We start from the raw sequence: 22,040 nt of genomic DNA, 5'->3' as shown, positions 1-22,040 counted from the left end.
CAATAAATTACAAGTGGGGCCTCTCCTAGTATCCTGCCAATCCAAAGATGGATGTGCAGAGATAGAAGCACCAGCTCTCCCATGCACACCCTGTCATTCTGGGCATCCTGGCATACAACATCCATTTGCTGTATTTCTCTCTTCTTGCAAGGCCTTTGTTCTTTGGCTGCAGGCTTCACCCATCACTCCATGCCCTGACTCACATCCCTCTTGCTCACAGGAGCCATGGAAACACTGAATTGTGGAGTGAGCATTATACCAGAGAAGAGTGACTGGTGTTGACCCACCATTTCTTCACAGGACTACACTCAGCACTGCTCCTGTATAGATTGAAGCAAGGCAGAGCTCCTGCCTAAGTCCCAGCAAAGCAGCAGGTATATGATGGGTTGTCTTGATATTCCATGATGATGGTGCTCAAGTCATGTTGAAATGGACAAAGATAGCGCTATAGGTCCGTGTTCCAGAGTACTTCAGCAAGGAGATCAGAGTAATGGAAAGTGGACTAATGTTTGAGAGTCTTGCATTTTGCTGGCTGGTTTTCTCACAAGCAATAAAGAGCAATGAACCCCTGTCATACGTCAGGGGATTTGTAGAGGTACAGGAGTCTATGAATGTCCTGCTCAGTCAGTAGACAATGAATGATGAACAGGGAAGTTTGCGAAGATCTCCTCACTAATAAGAGCCCTAGAATAATTTGCAATCTATTTCAAATTGTAAGGGAAACATGTCTGGCACAGTTAAAATATAAAGAATGAACCAACGCCCCTCAGTCATGCACCAATTAGAATCTTTTGCAATGGGACATATTTTCTGATTGCAAAGTGTGTTCTGTCCCTGGTGTGATTAACTGATTCATAAAGAATTTATTGTAGACATGAATGGGATTTGAACATTTTAGAAAAATAAAGTATTGGTTATTTTATGGTATAAATAAAACTTGTGCATACACCAGTTATCACTCATAAACAATACAATCTATTGGTGTAGTATCTTCCGTATATGTGTTGTGTACATAAACCATATGTACATTACGGGTTGCTCACACACACAGATAAAAAAACGAAACTGGATTTGCAAAAGTGGGTATACCTTGAGATGGCAGAGGTGGTCGGAGAAAATGAGTGCATATTGAATTTTCGCTGACAAAATACAAACATTGGTGGATATGAGAAACCTATATAAAGAGTTGACAACAAAGTAGTTGGTTCCTTACATCCTTTCCTTACACCCTTTCCAGTGCTTACAGAGCCTCCCCTGACAAAGCCCAACACCTCTCACCTTACCAAGTCCACGAGGACATTACGTGTCCCAAGCCTCGTTCTGGGGTGAACACCATGGCCCTTATTTATGAAGGCCTTGCGCCGCCGGTGCGTCACTTTTAACATGGGAAAAAGTGACGCACCGGTGGCGCAAGGCTTTCATAAATGAGGCCCCATATCTGTAGTTCGAGCGCAGTGCCCCGCAGCTCGGAGACACTGACGATCGACTACGCCGCTCTCACTGCGATTCTCCAATCGCGGAGTTCACTTTGATATTGCAACTCCTAGGCTTTATCCTCAAGCACTGATACCTGCGTCCCTCTGGGGCCTTCTGCCATATTGGGCATTCTAATGATTTCCCGGTAAGTTTGCTCCACCAAACATACTGTAAACATTATGTTTGAATACTGTGTTTGGCCGCTATATCAAATAGCCCAATTTGATTATTCTTTTCAGCACAGCCCCGTGAGTAATATTATATGTATTCCTGCATCTTGGTGTTTCCTGATTTACTTGCGGTCCTTCTTCCCAGAGCACCTGCTCTTTCACATCATTACTTTGTGCCCTCTTAGGTAAGCGCTCCCGCACTCATTATCTGACTGATGGCGGCTGCACCTTGTCCAACAGCTTAGTTTATCCGTATTGTCCCTCTCATTGTTTAGGCACTGCCCTGGAGTAGTAATTTCATACCGAGGCACATGTATCCCTGCGGTTCTCAATTGACTTGGTTTACAAAAGAACTGTTTCTTGACTAATTCTCAAAGCTAACCAGCATGTATGTAATTCTCCATCCATTCCTTTGGAACCATGTATAATTTCCTAGCGCTCTGTTCTCTTCTCTCCGATTAGTGTCCCTATTCCTGACCCTCCCATTCTCCCACAGGGTCAAAACGGCGTCGATATCACCAAAGATAGACCATTGCCCCTCCTGGGAATACGGACTGACCTGCGGGCGCTTTTACTCTGCTGCTGTCTGTTGTCTCCTGCGCCGGACCCACGCCTCGCGGCCCCCGCTCCGCGGGAGCCGCTCGTGAATATTGGGCTGCCTGCATCGGGGATCCTGCTGACCAGGGAGTGAAGCCACATTCCATCAAAAGGCTTGCAGCGGGACTGCGAAGACCAGCGGGCAGTGCGCTAATCTGCCACAGCTGGTCCTCTTCCCGCCGCTTCCTCCCTGCACTTGAAATTAGGGGCTGGACTTGGGCTCTGCGTGCCCCTCCTGGGAATACGGACTGACCTGCGGGCGCTTTTACTCTGCTGCTGTCTGTTGTCTCCTGCGCCGGACCCACGCCTCGCTGTCCCCGCTCCGCGGGTGCCGCTCGTGAATATTGGACTGCCTGCATCGGGGATCCTGCTGACGAGGGAGTGAAGCCACATTCCATCAAAAGGCTTGCAGCGGGACTGCGAGGACCAGCGGGCAGTGCGCTAATCTGCCACAGCTGGTCCTCTTCCCGCCGCTTCCTCCCTGCACTTGAAATTAGGGGCTGGACTTGGGCTCTGCGTGCCCCTCCTGGGAATACGGACTGACCTGCGGGCGCTTTTACTCTGCTGCTGTCTGTTGTCTCCTGCGCCGGACCCACGCCTCGCTGTCCCCGCTCCGCGGGTGCCGCTCGTGAATATTGGACTGCCTGCATCGGGGATCCTGCTGACCAGGGAGTGAAGCCACATTCCATCAAAAGGCTTGCAGCGGGACTGCGAGGACCAGCGGGCAGTGCGCTGATCTGCCACAGCTGGTCCTCTTCCCGCCGCTTCCTCCCTGCACTTGAAATTAGGGGCTGGACTTGGGCTCTGCGTCCCCCTACTGGGGCGTGGCTTTATCAGGAAGCATACATTACTGGACGTCATCTTGGCACATAAGGCACTGCATTTTACAGGAGCGAAATACCTTCAAAAAAGGCTGATGTTCTATCATCCAGCCAAGTCCCTGAGGTCAGGGTCCTTGTACCTTGCAAATGTTCCTCGTGTCAAAAGGGCACGTATTGGAGGCCGTTCCTTCAGATTGCTAGCCCCCCAGCTCTGGAACACGCTGCCAGTGGTGCTACGCAGCACGTCCAACCTACTGGTTTTTAGGAAAGGGCTTAAAACTTGGCTTTTCACCTCTTAGCTGCGCCCTGGGTTCTGTTTTTCTCTCCTCTCTGTATTTTCTGTTTTTTTTGTTTATTTATCTCTTTTTCTTTCTTGTTGTGTTATGAGACAGGTCTGCAATCAAAGCGCCGGGACACTCTTTTGAGTAGCCGAGCGCTATAAAAAAACCAGCATAACATAACATAACATAACATCTCCCGGCCCGCGGGACGCGCGCGAACGCGCACGGGGGAAGACCGGGCCAAGAGCGGGCCCGTTTGTGCCCGTTCGGGAACGGCAGTGACCGGACCGGGCTACCCCCCTAAGACTCTTGTCTTTTGACACTGCCTGGACCATGGTCGGACGGGAAACCAGGAGTAAATCTTTGATGGCGGGAGGACCTGCTTCTGCTGCGGGAGGTATGGAGAAATTTCTTCCTAGGGCTAACAACATTATTGATAAAGAAATTGTCACCCTGGAGAAACGGCTATCTAAAGAACTAATGACTCTTAAACGATCAAGCATTGGCCCTCCAGCTAACGCTAAAACACCAGAAAGACTAATTGATTGTTTGTCTGTGGCGGACGCCCAACTTTTATCTTCAGAGTCAGCCCCTCTGCTAAGTGTAGATCCTGTTGCCATACCAAATACATCTACCATTGTAGCTGAAATTAACCATATCTCTGATTGTAATAATATTTCCACTTCCTCTGTAATTGATGAAAGTACTACCTGCCCTAATACTCAAGGGGAGAAAGAAGGTGCTATTAGGAAACGGAAAAGACGATATATTAAAAAGGGTAAAAACACTGGGAGGGCCTCCAAAACAGCCAAACTACATGGTGAACCCATACTGTCTAATACTAACCATGAAGTGAGTACCTCTAGTCATGAAACCTATATAGACAAGATTGCTACCCTATTTAAATCTATTATATTCCCACTGGAGGGTAAGTTAGACAGGCTGGATTTCAGAATGTCAAATATTGAGAAATCGACTGCTATTATTCTTGCTAATTCCAACAAGCCTAATAGTACTTGTCCTCCTTCCAGTATGCCCATTCCACAAGTTATTCACCCAACTATTGTGACCCAAACTCCTGCCCCGACGGCTGTAAGTTCCCAAACTTCCCCCCAAGTTTCTAATATAGCCAACCCAGTCACCCTCCAGCATACTATAAGCCCCCAACCAGGTTCGCACAACCCACCTGGACTTATGACCATTGAGACCAAAGGGCCCCTTTCTAACGATCTTAAAACTCCAAGAACTAGACGGCCTGATCTCCCACCGGAAGCCAACCGGTTTATGGTAATCTTGGCAGGAGTACCTCCATTAGAAAGGGGAGAAACTGAAACCTTTAGTTCCCTTAAAAATCAAATTATTAAATGGCTTAACTGGAACAGACCATTACCGGCACACCTCCACAACAAAATCATTATGGTGAGGAGGGTACCCTGGATTGGTAAGACTCCTAAATCCATTAATGGAGACTGCATCACTGTCAGTTTTAGAGATCCCCGTACAGTGTCCCACATATGTGCGGGTTTTAACAGGTCACCTGATTCCACTATTCAGACTCTTCCAGTTTCTTTCTTTTTCCCACCTACCAATGACACGTATTATTCTGGAAGTAATGACTGGACTAGGGTTGAACGTAGGGGAAGGTTAAGATCACATCATCCAAGACCCCCTAGATTGTTACAATTTCAGACCCTGCAAAACCCCTTTTGGGACCCTAATCGATATAGCTGTTTATATGGACTTGAGGGAGTCGACTGACTACCCAGAGTGTATACCCCTGCTTCCCCCCCATTTAAACAGGCTAACTTGTATGACAACGGGGATACCATGGACTCGACTCCCTTAATTCCAGCCAAACTTAAGGAAGTCCATCCTATACCGCCAGTCGGGGATCCTTCAGATAGGGGATGTATAAGTACATTGCCGACCCCCAAGATAATTCTTCTAGAACAGAAGTCTACTTCTAAGGTCCAAGGTTATTCCATGGCGAGCTGGAATATAGCTGGGTGGCGTCAGAGAGTTTCAGCTCTGGGGTGGAGGGAACTTATTCTTGGGTTTGATATCTTATGTTTACAGGAAACATGGTCTACTATAGATATTTATTGTGATGGTTTTGTTTCTTATAACTGTCATGCTCAAGAATCTGTTATGGGGAGGGCAAAAGGGGGCCTGCTCGTATTAATATCTGTAGATCTTCCGGTAACAGTAAGATCTTGCTCCATTGTTGGCTCACATTCACAAATTCTGGAACTGCAAGTTAAAAAGGGCAGGAACACCTTACTGATTAACCACTATAATAATACCTTTGATCCTACCAGTACCTTAGTTTTGGATGAACTGGAAGCTACCCTGAAGAAAATTTGTAATAAATCTCACAAATCTTATGACATTATATGGGGGGGTGATTTCAATATCAGAACCTGCCCGCACTCTTACACCCCAGTTTGTGGGTTTGATGGAGATTTGGGGGAGAATTTAGCACACTTTCAACACTCATACGGGGCTTCCCTCAACAGTCTTCTGTTACAATTTGATCTAGTCATCCATCAACCAGCTCTTGATATGATGGGCAATATTGTTCCTACTTTTAAAGGGAGGGATACAGAGTCTGTTATTGATCATTTGGTGATTTCAACTGCAATGGTGCCGCTCTGTACAGTGCCGATTATTAAGGACTACTGTTTGAGAGACCACAATGCCTTTACAATGTCCATCCTTACATGGGGCCCTAGAAACACGCCTACCGGAAGGGTTATAGATGATATTATTCCAAGTAGGCCAAATGGAACACGGATAAAGTGGTGTTTGGAAAAATCAGAGAAACTACATAGTACAGTCGTGGCAGCTGGTTCCAGACCGATACTCCGTTGTCTCGAAACTAATGTTCCCCCCGCGGGTATTATAGCGGATTTTGAGGAACTTGGTATTATTATTAATAAAATTTTCACTGACAACAAGATTAATACCAGACGGGAAAATGTGGGCTGGTTTGACCAAGCATGCACAAAGGCGCTAAAAACCCTTAAGAATGCGTTATCCAATCTTCCAAGAGATAGGGAAGTGGTTAAAACTTTGAGGTCCAATTACAACATAGAATTAAAGCGTAGGAAAAATGAACTCAGAGAACAAGCCTGGGACAACCTGGATAGTGCCGCAGCCCTTCGGGATTGCAAATTGTTTTGGAGTACAATTAACGCCCCATTCCTCCAGAAGGAAGAATTCCCAGTCCTTACTGCTCAAGTAAGTGAAGATAGCTGGGTTCGACACTTCACTGGAATTTTTGATCCACACGGGGAGTCTTATGATAACATCTGTACTAATCCCTTTTTGACACCACAGCCATTGGGAATTACCACCCGAGAAGTAGTTACGGCAATTAATTCCAGCAAAGGAGGTAAAGCTCCAGGACCCGATGGGGTCCCGATAGATCTCTATAAATACGATCTGGCCCTGTGGAGCCCATTATTGACCCAAGTCTTTAATGCTGCCGCAGATTACTCCACCCCGGCAACATGGAGTGAATCAATTATTATACCTATCTATAAGAAGGGAGATAGAGGAGAGGCTAAAAACTACCGCCCTATCTCCCTTTTGGATTCCTCCCTTAAAATCATGAGCCGGGTTCTACTGCTACGCTTGGAAGAGTGGGCGGCTGATAATAACATTCTGGCACAATCCCAATATGGCTTTAGAAAGGGCCTCGGCACAATTGATCAGTGCATTAACCTTAACCTTTTAATAGGGAAATACACCAAGGTTAAATCTGGTTCTTTGTTCCTTTGTTTTGCAGACCTCTCTAGTGCCTTCGACCTGGTGAACCACTCCCTGTTGTGGACAACCCTTCTTGACATGGGTGCACCCCCAGCTATTATCCACTTCTTAGCAAGGTTATACTCTAATCTTTCAGCCCAGATTCGATATGGCCCAGCAGGAGAATGTACAAAAAAGATTATGGTCAAATCAGGTATTAGGCAGGGGTGCGTACTGGCCCCTTTGCTTTTTTATCTTTTTATTAATTCTATGGAACAGGAACTAAAATATATCCAAGCAGATGCACCGCAAGCAGGAGGCCAACCTATCCCAGTGTTGCTATATGCGGACGATACTGTCCTATTATCTAGAACTCCAATCGGCCTTCAGAGGCTGATGAACTGTTTCTATGATTTCATACAGGGTAAGAAACTTAAAATCAACAACTCCAAAACATTTATAATGGTATGCAGCAAAAAGGTAAACAATCTTAAGCCTTTTTATTTTAAAGAAAACCGAATTGAGGTTGTGGATAATTTCTGCTACCTGGGCATCACTTTTAATAACAAGGGCTCATGGACCCCTGAACAAATTAATATAAAAGCTAGGATGGGGAAGGCTTCCTTAGGTGTCTTCCGTTTTGCCACTAAATTGGGTAGTCGGCGGATCCCAGCAATGCTTAATATTTATAGACACAGAAGCACCTTAATAGCGCTCTACGGCTCAGGGGTATGGGGGCACTGTCCCACTAGGGAATTGCAAACTTCGGAAAATCTGTTTTTGAAAAGGTTACTTTGCTTACCATCATCGGCATCTACCTACCTGGTTCACGAGGAACTAGGGTTGGATTATATAGCCGATTTAATTGAACTGAGACCTCTCTTGGCATGGAGATCTATATGGTTGAAGGACGAAACAAGCTTTACTAAGGGTATTATCAAAGACTGCCTGCATTTGGAAAAAGCCCATAATATCCCTTGGATAAAGTATGTGATTACTACTTATAAAGAACTCTTTGATATGGATATATGTAGTGACCCTGCAATCGTAATTACTTTATCCAAAAGGGAGGTGAAAGAAGAATTTTTGAGGGCAAAATTTAATAAACGCAAAGTTGACACAAGCAAGTACTCAACCCATGCTTTCTATTCCTCCAATGTAAATGAGGGTTCTGGGCTACCTACTTATCTTAAAATCATCTGCAGACAATCCCATCAATTTGTCCTATCCAGACTCAGACTTGGTATTGTCCACAACCTTGTGGCGTTTCCAAAGATGAAAAATCATTCTACTTCTCCATGTCCATGTGATGGATTAACCAAACAAAGTACCCTGCATTTTATGTTAATTTGCCCCCTGTATAAATCCCTACGTATTGTTTATTTGAAACCGTTGTTTAAAAAATATTTAGTGTCTTCTACATCAAATGCCATGAAACTTTTATTCTCACTTGCTAGTTCGGATTTATGTTTTTTTACCGCAACCTTTATTCTGAAATCTGTTGCTGCAAGAACAAGTATGGTTAAGGTAAGGAATCTATCACTAACGTGTCTCTTTCAGATATAAAAGCTAGGATGGGGAAGGCTTCCTTAGGTGTCTTCCGTTTTGCCACTAAATTGGGTAGTCGGCGGATCCCAGCAATGCTTAATATTTATAGACACAGAAGCACCTTAATAGCGCTCTACGGCTCAGGGGTATGGGGGCACTGTTCCACTAGGGAATTGCAAACTTCGGAAAATCTGTTTTTGAAACGGTTACTTTGCTTACCATCATCGGCATCTACCTACCTGGTTCACGAGGAACTAGGGTTGGATTATATAGCCGACTTAATTGAACTGAGACCTCTCTTGGCATGGAGATCTATATGGTTGAAGGACGAAACAAGCTTTACTAAGGGTATTATCAAAGACTGCCTGCATTTGGAAAAAGCCCATAATATCCCTTGGATAAAGTATGTGATTACTACTTATAAAGAACTCTTTGATATGGATATATGTAGTGACCCTGCAATATTAATTACTTTATCCAAAAGGGAGGTGAAAGAAGAATTTTTGAGGGCAAAACTTAATAAACGCAAAGTTGACACAAGCAACTACTCAACCCATGCTTTCTATTCCTCCAATGTAAATGAGGGTTCTGGGCTACCTACTTATCTTAAAATCATCTGCAGACAATCCCATCAATTTGTCCTATCCAGACTCAGACTTGGTATTGTCCACAACCTTGTGGCGTTTCCAAAGATGAAAAATCCTTCTACTTCTCCATGTCCATGTGATGGATTAACCAAACAAAGTACCCTGCATTTTATGTTAATTTGCCCCCTGTATAAATCCCTACGTATTGTTTATTTGAAACCGTTGTTTAAAAAATATTTAGTGTCTTCTACATCAAATACCATGAAACTTTTATTCTCACTTGCTAGTTCGGATTTATGTTTTTTTACCGCAACCTTTATTCTGAAATCTGTTGCTGCAAGAAAAAGTATGTTTTTTTTAGTCACTATTTCTTTTTCTATTTATTGGCTGGTAGTTGTGTGTTTTGACATCAAGCAATGATGTGATATGTACCTTCCCTGTGCAACACTATATGATTGTTTTAACCTGTATACTTTTATGATGTTTTTTAAACAATCGAATAAAGTTTATAAATGAATGACTAATTCTCTAAGCTAACCAGCATGTATGTAATTCTCCATCCATTCCTTTGGAACCATGTATAATTTCCTAGCGCTCTGTTCTCTTCTCTCCGATTAGTGTCCCTATTCCTGACCCTCCCATTCTCCCACAGGGTCAAAACGGCGTCGATATCACCAAAGACAGACCATTGTCTGAAATAACACTATAGACATTTTCCACCGTATTCCCTAGAAGTATACATATTGGATATGGCTTTCTGATAACACCAATGAACCTATATTACACATATTCTGTCACAATTTTTCTTTTGGCATGGTTCTTTTATTTGGGGGTTTGCGCACTTGGCATGATTTTTCACAATTCTGCCCATTAAAATTGCATTTTCCTGTTAAAAAATAAATTCAATTCGGATGAATTGATAATAACCACTTCTCACTGGTTTTCATTTCAAGGATTAAATCCTGAAAGTTATTGTACTGTCTCATTGTATATTGCATATGAGTTCCATGGGAATGCTTGTTTGAACTTTGTTCTTTTGAAACAACTTAAAATTAAATATTTTTTCATAAAATTGCAACTTGCAGATACAGTATTGAAATAGGGGAGTCCTAAATTTGAGATGCAAAATTTCACGGCAGAATAAACTAATAATTTTGATATTTAAAGAGATATAGCATGTCCTGCTTTATATATCTTTTTGATACACACATTTTTTGTGAGAATGATTGCATGCCAGATAGATGTTTGTGCAACATGATGTCAACAATGGGGTATTGCTACTATACCTTAACAACTTTGGTAATGCTCTATAAATGCTGATTTCTTCATATTAGCTGTATGTATATAGTATAAGTCTTTATGCAACATTTTGATAAAAAGAAGTAGCTAATACCATTTTGGGCGTTATAACATGAATTGATAGTGTTAGGTTTTGGGACAAAGAGGCGATTGGTATTCATCACTTAATAGCAACACCACTATGAATTGTTGCTTTGTTTTATGGACTGAATACATGCCAGACAGGTGGATGTGTGCAATGCTGGTAATAAATGGGTGACTGTAATGCTACCGAGCATACACCAATTGTTGTGATACCCTAACTTCTTCTGTATCTTTCTTTTTGCGTTTGAAGCAAAGTCATGAATACATAATATCTTGAAATGAGAGTTTACTCCAGTTATTAATGAGAATATCCAAATATACACGAGAATATTATAAACAATACTCATTAATAGATAAAAAAAGTTATGAATTGAGCTTATATGGGAAACCAGGGCAAAATCTAATATTTTCTTATGGGTACAAACTGATTTTATCAAGTTATATGTTTGGGGATTGAACTATCTCCATTGCATTTGGGAATTTATCTCGTTTTTATGAGACTACCAAACAGAATCTCAATCCTCCAGATAACATTTCATATAGTTAAGTCCTGGGTCCATCTTTATGGAATTATCTTTGATTCTGATAATATTAATTCTTCCATGAGTATATTATATAGAGTCTCATTCACAAGACAACATTCTATATATTCGAGTCCTTGGCTTGTCTTTGAGATTTTTGTATTGTATAGAAGAATGAACGTCAACAGAATTGATATTTTTTTCCAAATCCAGTGTTCTATATTCAACAATGTGATAATAGTGATTATTAAAAGAGTATTGTAGTTGTATGTGTTAAATAGAACATTTCAAAGTGTTCTGTCCTTAAATAAGAAATAAGGAATTTGAAGGGATTTCGGATAAGGGATGGGATCATGTCCATTTAGTCACTATGTGTAGTTTTGTCTTTATAGAGATATTTTTTGTCCTTTGTGTGTTTGATGTTAAATCAACAAGAGTAATAGGTGGTGGACTCTATGAGAACTAAGACATGTTTGATTTGATGGGAATTAAGTCTCTGGGCCTTATTACAAGGTTGTCGGTCCCTTGGACTGTCGTACCAGCGGTGGTGGTCCAAGCATCGTATTACGATTTGGGTGGGTCGTCTTTGGAACGACTGCAGTTGAACAACTGAGATTGCCAACAGATCACGGTCTGGGGTAGAAATCTGCCATAAGGCAGTACACAGGGCAGCACTGCCATGCTTATTACGAGTTGCCTTTTCCACAAGCTGACTGGGGCGGTACGACCGCCTGCTACAAGGTGTCGGTGACAAAGAATTTGGAGTGCATACTCACCCTTTTCTTGTTCTTCCTGGCAGATTTCAATATAGATCCCTTTATTCAGGCCCCCCTTCACAGCAGAATCTTCACTCCAAGGAATGCAACCCCATTTGCGACGATCTACAGGTGAGTCCTTTTCGCATCATATAGCCATTGCCAGGACTGCCCACATTGGTCCAAACCCGGGCATCAGACATATTTGAGGTCGAAATGCACACACAGGCATTGATATATTTGGAAAATGTACTCACCACAACTGCATGATCTCCTCAGCCACACTGCCAGCACCATGGTCAAAATCTAATATGGCTTTTCTTGGATCACCATCACTGTGGACTACTGGCGGGGGTGGATGCAGTTCTCCAGCGGTCAAACCGCCAAACTCGTAATAAGGCCCTTTGTGATTTCCAATGATATCAGAAAGTTATGGTGTGTAGATGTTTGTTGCAGTTTTGAAAAAGAGGTGTTATCTCGAAACATATGCTGGCTGTGAACTAATAGAAGACAAGTTTCCAAATATGGAATAAAGAAAGCAAGATTATGAAAAGATTTTCAGTTCATTTCTTTGGAGAATCAATTCCATTGAATAATTAATGATTATCCTTCGTTTGAAATATTTTTAAATCCATACTGCACCATTGGTGTTTGGTGCTTGAGGAGTGAGGTGTGGGGCACATTTTATCCTGGATATTATGTGGACATGAGGTGGGAGGAGCTTGGAACTACCAATGAAGACTCTGGCCTATGGTGGCAGTGGGCAGCACCAGTGATGGATGTGAGTGATAATCCTGTAAGAGCAATATTTGCTACTAGCACTTAACTTTTTTTTTATTAGAAACTAAGCACTGCCAGCAGGATGTATACAAGCTTCAGAAACATATTCCACAATTCAACATACTATTATAACTTACTGGGAACAGGTCATGGTTATATCCACAGGGCATGCAATGGACATCATCTTTTGACCCATCACAGGTGATCTGCTGCCAGAGTGAGAAGAGGAGGATGACCAGACTGGCAAGACGCAGGAAGACACACCTATTGGGAGAAAAGAGGGGAGGGTATTAAATTGCCGATGGTTCAACTTCCGGAAAGTTTATCTAAAAGCGACATAACATATTAGGCAGAGTATCTCACGTCCTAGTGCAATCTTTGTTATTTCTCTTCTGCTCTCCCTTATATAGAAGGAATCCATACCCTGTACTGTCTACAAAGAGCTCATTGAAAGACAAAGGTAAGAAGAGCATGATAGCCCAGTTGAATATGGAGAGGAACACTATGTCTTCTTTTTGTTGAATGACATTCCTGTATGGGTTGATGATAATACTATTATATATATGTTTTATTTATTTTTTTATTTGAAAAGTTTTATATAGTCGTGGCTAGACCCAGAGGTATCAGAGCGCTTTACATGAGGACGAGCATTGTTTCAGAGCATAGTTACAAGTTACATAGTTACAAGTTACACAGTTTCAGAGCATAGTTACAAGTTGCTGTAGCGTAGTTACATGCGTTATAAACATATACGTAGGAGAAAAAGCAGATAAGGGGAGAGATTCAGGGGAGAGGGGATAGGAGCAGGGGAGGTAGAGAAAGAATGAAAGAGGGAAAAAGACGGGGGAGGTTGAAAGAAACACAACCGGGAGACGGGAAGAAACAGTGTCCAACGTCCGGTGTGCTGTGATCCCAGCGGAAATGGTGTCATTCCCACACCTCCGCTGTGAGTGGCTCCCTTTGCACTGTGGACTCTCTCAGAGGGGTCTCTGAGACTCCAGGGTATACATACTGGATCACTCCCCAACAAGGGGAGAGGGAGTGCTTTGGCAAGCGTAGCCATTCCCACACCTCTGCTGTGTGTGGCTTCCTTGATGCTGTGGACTCTCTCAGTGGGCTGGATACCTCCCTAACATGGGGATAAGGAGTGCTTTGGTAAAGGGCACATGGTTACATTAGTTAGAGTTGCAAAAGTCCAATATAGAAGAAACAAGTGCCCAGGAGAGGAAAGAGGGAAGGGGGCAGGAGGCTGGGGGCTGGGAAGCAGGTCAGATCTGGCAGATCAGCAGTGGGAGTGAAAAACCTCGTGGGGGCCCAAGAAGGTAGAGTAAACAGGCCCAACGCTTGGATGGGGTCTCAGTCATAAATTGAAGTCTGGGTGCCATTTTAGAGTCGCAGTTAAGGAGTGATGCTTAAGGGGAGACAGTTTAACCCTGTGACTCAGCAGTTTGTCTTGTCTCTTGTACTGAGATTCTTTATTCTGTAATGCTTTTTGACCAGTTAAAATCTCGGGATCCTCCCTCATCGATGGTATTTCCCTGGCGGGTGCCATGTTGAAATCAGGCAAGGCTTGGGGTATTCTTTGGTAAGAGCCATGGCAGTCGCGGGATCACTGTGTGCAGGTGGCTGTCTTTTGTCTGTGGGGGGGGGAAGAATTCCTCAGGGGCCGGGACTTAGAAGGAGGCCCCAGACACAGCCGGCATCCAGCACTATGGAGCCGATGGGTGAGGGGCCCGTATGGAACAAAGTTTACTGCACACTTTCACTGGCGGGGGCCTGGCCTCCCTCCCTCTCTCACCTGAATGTTCCGTGGGGACCCTTAAAGGTTCAGAAGGGGAGCCTCACTCCCACTGGACCTGAGGGGCCACGAAAGTCTCAGCTGCTGTGTCCGGCCGGCATTTCCATTCGCTCCGGTACTCACGTCCCGCGGCTCACCGACTCACGGGGTGATGGAGTGGGGCCTTCTCAACCTGCAGGAGACTCTTCTGCTCTCGTTGGTCCAGGGGTCCACAGCTCATGCCAGTTCTCCTTGATCACCGATTCCGCTATCTTCCCCTCAGTACTACAGGTATACAGCGGGGAACCAGAGCTTGCAGCAGCGGTCCGCTTGGGCGGCACTCCCTATGCCGCAAGGAGGAGGCCGCCAACTTGTTCTGCAGGGTGAGATCCACAGTGTTGGTGAGTGATGGCTTTTCTCACTGATGCGAGGACTCCCAATATCCAAATCGCGGTGGCCGGTCACCGGGACGTTCAAATGGCTTTCCCCTTCGTCCAAGGCCTTCACTCCTTGTTGGGGTAATCAGCCAGCTCATCTCCTCAACAGCTGCGGAGGCAGTTTGACCGAGGTATCTTGTGTGCCGGGCCCCGGGTATGCTCTCCCTTATATAGAAGGAATCCATACCCTGTACTGTCTACAAAGAGATCATTGAAGGGCGAGGGTAAGAAGAGCATGATAGCCCAGTTGAATGTGGAGAGGAATATTATGCCTCATTTTTGTTGAAAGACATTCCTATGTGGGACAGTGAACAACATACTTGCCCTATCAATGTTGGATGATTGATATGTTAAAGCAGACACCACTGTGATTGTGCCTGTTTTATAGACTTCAAAATGGCATAGGCTTCTGACGGAAATGGATCTGGAGCAACTTAGAATCCTGGGTATTCCAGCTCACTTGTTATAGGAGATTCATGATTTACATGGCAATACCTGGACCCAAGTGACACTTGTCTCTCTACTTTTATGCACGAATAGAGGTTCAAAACTGGAGTGCATTCTTGCACCCTGTTTAATCCATATAAACTGAGATTGGATGTGCACTACGTTCCCATTGAGAAAGCCCACCAAGATGGATGGGGGAGTCACCCCCAAGTTACAGTATGCATGCGACAGGCTACTGTTATATAGAACTTATATAGACCTACACCATTATATAAAGGCTCTGGGGATGTACTGTAATAAGAACTGTTTGGTAGTTAAGGCTATGATGCACAACATATTGATTTTCTGTGATTAGTTTTTGGTAGAAAACTAATAGAGAACGTGAGGGGGTTTATGAAGTAACCTCATACAAATATTTGGTGTTAAGGTTTCATAATACAGGCAGTTGCTGCATCCACATGGTCTCTTTTAAATCCAAACATGACTCCCTCATATAGGTTCTGCTGCATCTTTCACAGGAGCTAGGCCATGGATATGTTACAAAACCAAAATGTATGCCTCTGCCTGTGAGGCGTGCGCTGAAAGATAACAAAATGGGAGGCAAGATGGCGTCCACCAGCTCGGACGAGTGAGCTGGCTGCTCCCAGACTCCCGCACCTCAATGGAAACTTGATGTGTTGAAGGAGGAAGGAGGAAGAAGGCACTCACCAAGCTGCATTGCCTGACGTGTATGTACGCTGCATTCCAGGTATGCTGGGCTTCGCAGCCTCTGCTTTCGTGGCGAGGGTTTGGTGGCTTTGTGGCGGCTACGGGACTATTGTGAGGAGCCGGCATTGTTGGTGTCCTGCAGAAGCTGGATTAGACGGAAGCCTGAGAGGGGAAAGCGGTGCTCAGCGAACAATGCCTCCTACGGGCGGAAGAGGGAGCGCACGCCTTCCAGGTGACTCTGCTGTTACAGGAGCTAGTACGACTGCTGGCAAGAATGTTATAAGTTTGAATGGAAGTTCAAAAAAGAAAGATACCGCCACAAGCGTATCTACGGCAGTAAGCAATAAGATCGCAAAAGACAGCTCCGGTAAGCGCACCATCCCCCCCTTTTGTTTTCTGTAGGGAAGGGAAAAAAATCTGCACAGCCCCCCCAGGCGGACACGCCTTTCTTGGATACAGGAGATGGGAAGATGTCTGACTTTTTGGGGGAGCAGGATCATGTGGAGAAAGAATATGCCTGTCCCCATACTGGGTTGGGTGCTACTGACTCTGCCCCATTATCTATTCGGGATGATGCTCAAACAAGTGGAGGATTTCTATGTATGGGCTCCCCACAGATCTCGTCAAGTAACTCACCTATCTTTGGAATTGTATCAAATAATGGCGGTTTGGAGGTATGACATACCCCAAAGGCTGATAACATAGAAAAACTTGGCTCTGGCTCCGGAAAAGAGATGGTATGTCAAAGTATTACATTTCCTACGAAGGAGGTAGATTCTGGGGAAATGTTTTTCTCCCTTTCAGACCACTCGGATGTATCTATTGATGATTTAGAGGCGAGTGTAAAGCTGCAGACTGGCCTGCATGATAGCGGAGGGAGTGATCATAGCAGCATGCTGCCGAAGACATGGGAGGGAACTCGTCGGATGACAGCCCTCGGACAATACGTAGGAACACTGAGGCAAGAGAAGGAGCTAACAAGACTGATGGAAATAATGTCAGCAATGCTTTACAATGGGATTACTCCTTTTCAACAAAATTAGATATCGGCACCAGGGACGGTGACAACATGGACTCCCTTAAAGTAAAAGCGGCATAACCATGAGAAGAGGTTTCACTGTATTTGATATATCAAAGCATCATGACTCATACGGAGGGGACCCACGTGGAGAGCCAGAGGGCTCAAAACTCCTTATCTCAGACTACAGAACTCAGTACGTCGTATAGCCAAGACCTGTACAGAGTTCACTACAAGGTTCAACGCGGTGCAAGCTAGCATTTCTTGCCTAGAAGATGAACTTGCAGCACAGAAGGCTTTGACTGAGACTTTGCAAACCATGAAAGACGATACCCAGTGGAAACTGATTGACTTAGAGAATCGATCTCGCCAAAACAACTTGAGAGTCCTCCAAATTCCCAAGGGCACGGAAGGACAGGATCCATGCAAGTTTATCATTGACCTGTTTACGGAGGCCTTCCCAAACTCATGCAGTGGTATTGGCAGAGAGAGGTACAGAGGTCACACTGCTTTGCATTCTCCCTACGTCCTAGATCTGGTCAAACAGTAACTAGACCTAGAGCTATCCTGATCTCTCTCAATAATTTTCTTGCCCGTGAAACTGTATTTGAGTTAGCTCACCCCGATAGAAAGAGAGCAGGGAAAGGGGTGGAGTTTTATGTTAGGCCAAATTACTGTCATCAAACGGTTGAGAAGTGCTCACAATTGCGCTAGCTTATCGCACCATTTCAGGCCAAAGGGGCCCAAGCCTTTTTATTAAACCCAGCCAAGCTAAAAGAGCACATTCAATTTTTTTTTTTCTGAGGTACAATCCAAAGACTTTTTACAATCCCTCTGAAGGCAAAGCAGTTAATTTTTTCCTTATACAGCTATTGATCTGGGCTACGCTTACCTTGTATCAAGCTATACTATTTTTCTGTTATGCTGTGATGATGTGTATGCTACTATATGTATAAGTCTGGTTCTTCTTGCAAAGCGCTGGTTGGTCGGATCTGAGATGTATATTGTCCTTCTTTCTCCCTTTCCTTTTTTCTGTGTTAAAGTTTGTGACACCATATGAGCGATATTATCTTCCTTGTTATAGGGATAAAAGAATATTTCTGCACTTTTTTCGTTGGTATAGTCTAGGGGGATGTACTATTTCCTCCTTTTTTTGAAAAGTTGCAGGTAATGTTCATTTGTTGCACATGGGGCGTCATATGGGTGTGGGAGCTCAACATCGCTAGGACTATCAGGCCTAAGGCCTCATTGAAGGGGTGGGGGTGGTGTGGGAGAGTGGGGGGAAGGTAGTTGGGAGGAGGATTCGGGGGGTTGAGGTGAAGGTGGGGACAAAAAAAGAAAAATAATCCACAGTATTGTTGAAGATTTGAGAGTTTTGTGAATATGTTATTTTAGATTTGAGCAATTGTTGGTACTCATGTTGAATTTATGGCTAAGTTAGGTCTTCGAATTTGTATGCTAAATGTTTGTGGGTTAAACAGTTATAATAAGAGGCAAAGAGTGGCCGCAAAGCTTCGTGAGATTCCGCCTGATTTAGTGTGTTTACAGGAAACACACATATCATGGGTAAAACTGAAGATTTTGTTAGAATTGAGCTATGTACTATAAGCAGCCTCAAAGCAATCAACTATGACTAGGGGGGCAGCGATCTTGGATAGGCCAGCAATTCAAACGACAGGACGTATATTGGTTGATACTCAGGGACGCTTGGCTATTCTGGGATGTTTTTGGGGGAGTGAAGTTCAACCTTTGTAGAGTATATGGTTCTAACTTCGATGAGGCCCTAGTTCTTGAATATCTAAATGGGGAACTTGCACTATGGCCTGCTCCTGTATTGCTGTGTGGTGATTTCAACATTAACCTGGGCAAGATAGATTTTCAATCCTGCGGTCAGAATTATAAAGGTAGGAAGCCTAGGGTCTTTAAGGCCCTTTATCATTTGTTGACTGATCATGGCCTGATGGACGTTTGAAGCAGTTTGCATCTGGAAGACCCGGGGTATACATTTTATTCTTACCCGCATAGCAGGCTAGTACGGCTTGATTATTTTTTTGTATCCCCTCTATTGTTTGCAAGAATAAAAATACGAGTATATCCAAGGTTCACTTCTGACCATGCACCGGTAGTATTGGATATCACAGCACTTGGTACATGTGTAGCCCCAAGAGGCTTCACTTCTGATAGGAAACACCTTCAGGATAAGGTTTTTATTGATCACATGAAGGTTTGGATAAAAGAGTTTTTTCAAAACAATCGACACTCCATGGTATGTGGGGTTGTCTGGGATACATTTAAAGCCTGTTTTAGAGGAGAGGTCCTGAGCTTTGGACTGCACAAACGAAAACAGGCCAAATTGGCAGTGCAGGAGCTATATAATGAACTTAAAACAGCTGAAGAGAATCTGGCAGGTTGGCTAGTGGCTGGTAATAATATTTTAGAGCTGCAAACCAGACTGGCTAGATGTAAAGCTAAAACAAATCTGGCATGGAGTACAGAAATTGCATTAGCAATTTAGCCCAGAAGTTACGTATGAAGGAGGCGGGGCAAAGAATCACCGGATGAAGAATGCCTTGGGGGACATAGTACATGACCCGCATAAGATTCCTAAAGTTTTTTTCGATTTTTATACAGAACTTTACACAGGGCAATATATGGGGCGACATCCTATGGGCCTAGGGCTCCCATGTTCACTGTGGGAATGGCTGGATCGTAAGAAAGCTGAGATGTTGGCTAGCCCCATTACTATCAATGAATTAGAGCAGGCTACTGATAGCTTGGTGATTGGAAAAGCCGCAGGCCCAGACAAACTCCAGTTGGAAATTTACAAGACCTTTTTTCAAGACTTTAAAACTGATATGCTCGCGGTTTTTCAAGCAGCACTAACAGGGGAAGTGCTGCGATCCAGGGATGAGGCTAACATCATCATATTTAAAAAGAAAGATAATCCATCTGATCTATGGGGTCCTACCGTCTGATCTCTCTCGTCAACTGTAATGGTAAAATCTATGCTAAGATTCTTGCAAATCGGTTGGCGAAAGTAATTTCCCCCTGGTTTCTCTAAGACAACAAGGTTTCATACCTGGAAGAGGGACTGTGAACCACATTAGTATCGTAGAGACCCTCTTTGACATTGCACAGGTAGAGTCTAGGGATTTCGGATTGATCCTGCTCGATGCTGAAAAAGCATTCCACCACGTTGCGTGGGATTTCCTCTGGGGGGGTCTTACAGCAAATGGGGTTTGGCCAGGGATACATACAGGCTATTCGGGCTTTATATCGATCTCCCACAGCCAAAAAATATTCAACGGGGTGTTTTTCTGAGGCAATTCAGATTTCCAGAGGTACACAACAAGGGTGTCCTGTGCTCCGCTTCTGTTTGTGCTCTACAATAACCCTTTTATAATTATGCTAGAGCGAAGCAACCAAATTACACCCTTTATTGTTTGGCAGAATTGCTTCTGTGTTTTGGCGTACACGATGATATTGCAATTGTAACATCTAGTCTGGTCACAGTTCTACCTGAAATTTAACAGCTGCCACAGGAGTTTGGTTCCGTTTCAGGCTACAAGCTTAATACATCTAAAACCTAAATTCTATGTACGAGCAAAATTTTGGTTAATGATCCCAGAGTAGTCAAGGAAGACACATATTTGGGCATTAAGATTCGGGCCTGCTTAAAAGAGTCAGTTGAGGTTAACTGGGGTGATATTATAGGTAAAGTGAAACTATCACTTGAGATATGGAAGAGCTTTCCTGGGTTGGTAGATCTAATGTCCTTAAAATGAATATATTGCCAGGATTATGTATTACTTTAGAGCAGTCCCCTTGGAAATATCTCATGCAACATCTGCAATCACTGTGAGCCAGATATATGTGGGTCCCTGGGAAACCATGTAGAACCGCTCGCTTCTTGACTTTTCCTCAAGAGAGAGAGAGAGAGGTGGATGGTTGGTTCCTGATTTTGCCTTTTATTATTATGCATGCATTCTATCAAACATACGCAATTTATTGACTGGTGAGGAAGTGAATAATCCAGCTGAGGCCCCCTCAATTTATCAGACGGTTTTGGGCTCAGAGGTTACTAGCTGTCTGTTAAAGAGAATCAACAGTAGTTATTATAAAAGAACCCGGTTCAAGGTTCTCGGAGCAGTTTTTAAAGTTTGGAATACAGTTCGAAAGATCGTACAGATTCCAGGGGTATCTGTCTACACACCTACCGCCGCAGTAGGATTACTACCTTCGATCTTCTGGGATTATGTGGCAGCTAACGGGAGATCGAAAGGAATTACCCGAATTGGTGATTTTTATCAAGCTGGGGGGGTCCTTGTACTTTTCATGTTTGGTGGATAAATACCATCTACCTAAAACCCAATTTTTCAAATTCTTACAAATAAGGGACTTTTTAGGTAAACACCAAATCAGTATGACATCGTATAAGATTGTAGAAGCTGTTAGATGTCAAGAAAACATTGGTTCTCTTTATAAAATATTGTTAGCAGCAAGATCGGATGACTTATAGAAGTACAACTCTAAATGGGGAAGTTGGCTGGGAGACCAATCGGTCTCTTTAGAGAAATTGATTTATATTGCATGGAAAATTCTCTTGGCTGCTAACTTAAAAACCCAGCGTTATAAAACATTGTTCAACCTGTAGCACACCCCTGCGAAAATGTTGAAAAGGGGGGGGTAAAAATTACGGGAAGTGTTTTATGTGTGGTGCAGACAATGCCAATATCCCTCATATATTTTATTTGTGTTCCACTCTGACACCTTTGTTAGGATATATAGAAAGGTTCTTATCAGATGTTACTGGAGTATCTATAAAAATGTCAGCCTTCATGATGTTGTTAGGGATTGGGGAGAAATTACGCCAATGGATGCCAATGTATAAATTCCGTTATTTGGTCTTCATTGCCACATCAGTGGCACAGATATCTATAACATCCTTTTGGCTACAGCGGAAGGTCCCATCCTTTGAAATGTG

At 43.7% G+C, this 22,040-nt stretch overlaps 1 protein-coding gene across 2 annotated transcripts in view; it reads right to left on the bottom strand.

The window, feature by feature from the left end:
- LOC147701659 (transmembrane channel-like protein 7) overlaps positions 1–22,040 on the bottom strand; it is a 475,400-nt gene that overhangs the window by 140,402 nt on the left and 312,958 nt on the right. For both annotated transcript variants that reach the window (XM_086930288.1, XM_086930289.1), the window contains exon 10: positions 12,807–12,933. In XM_086930288.1, the coding sequence (XP_086786414.1) occupies positions 12,807–12,933 (127 nt within the window). The remainder of the gene's footprint in view (positions 1–12,806; positions 12,934–22,040) is intronic.

Source organism: Lissotriton vulgaris, chromosome 7 (genome assembly GCF_964263255.1).
Source record: "Lissotriton vulgaris chromosome 7, aLisVul1.2, whole genome shotgun sequence".
Taxonomy (NCBI): domain Eukaryota; kingdom Metazoa; phylum Chordata; class Amphibia; order Caudata; family Salamandridae; genus Lissotriton; species Lissotriton vulgaris.
The sequence above is the reverse complement of the archived record's forward strand: the minus strand, read 5'-3'. Positions and strand labels throughout refer to the sequence as shown.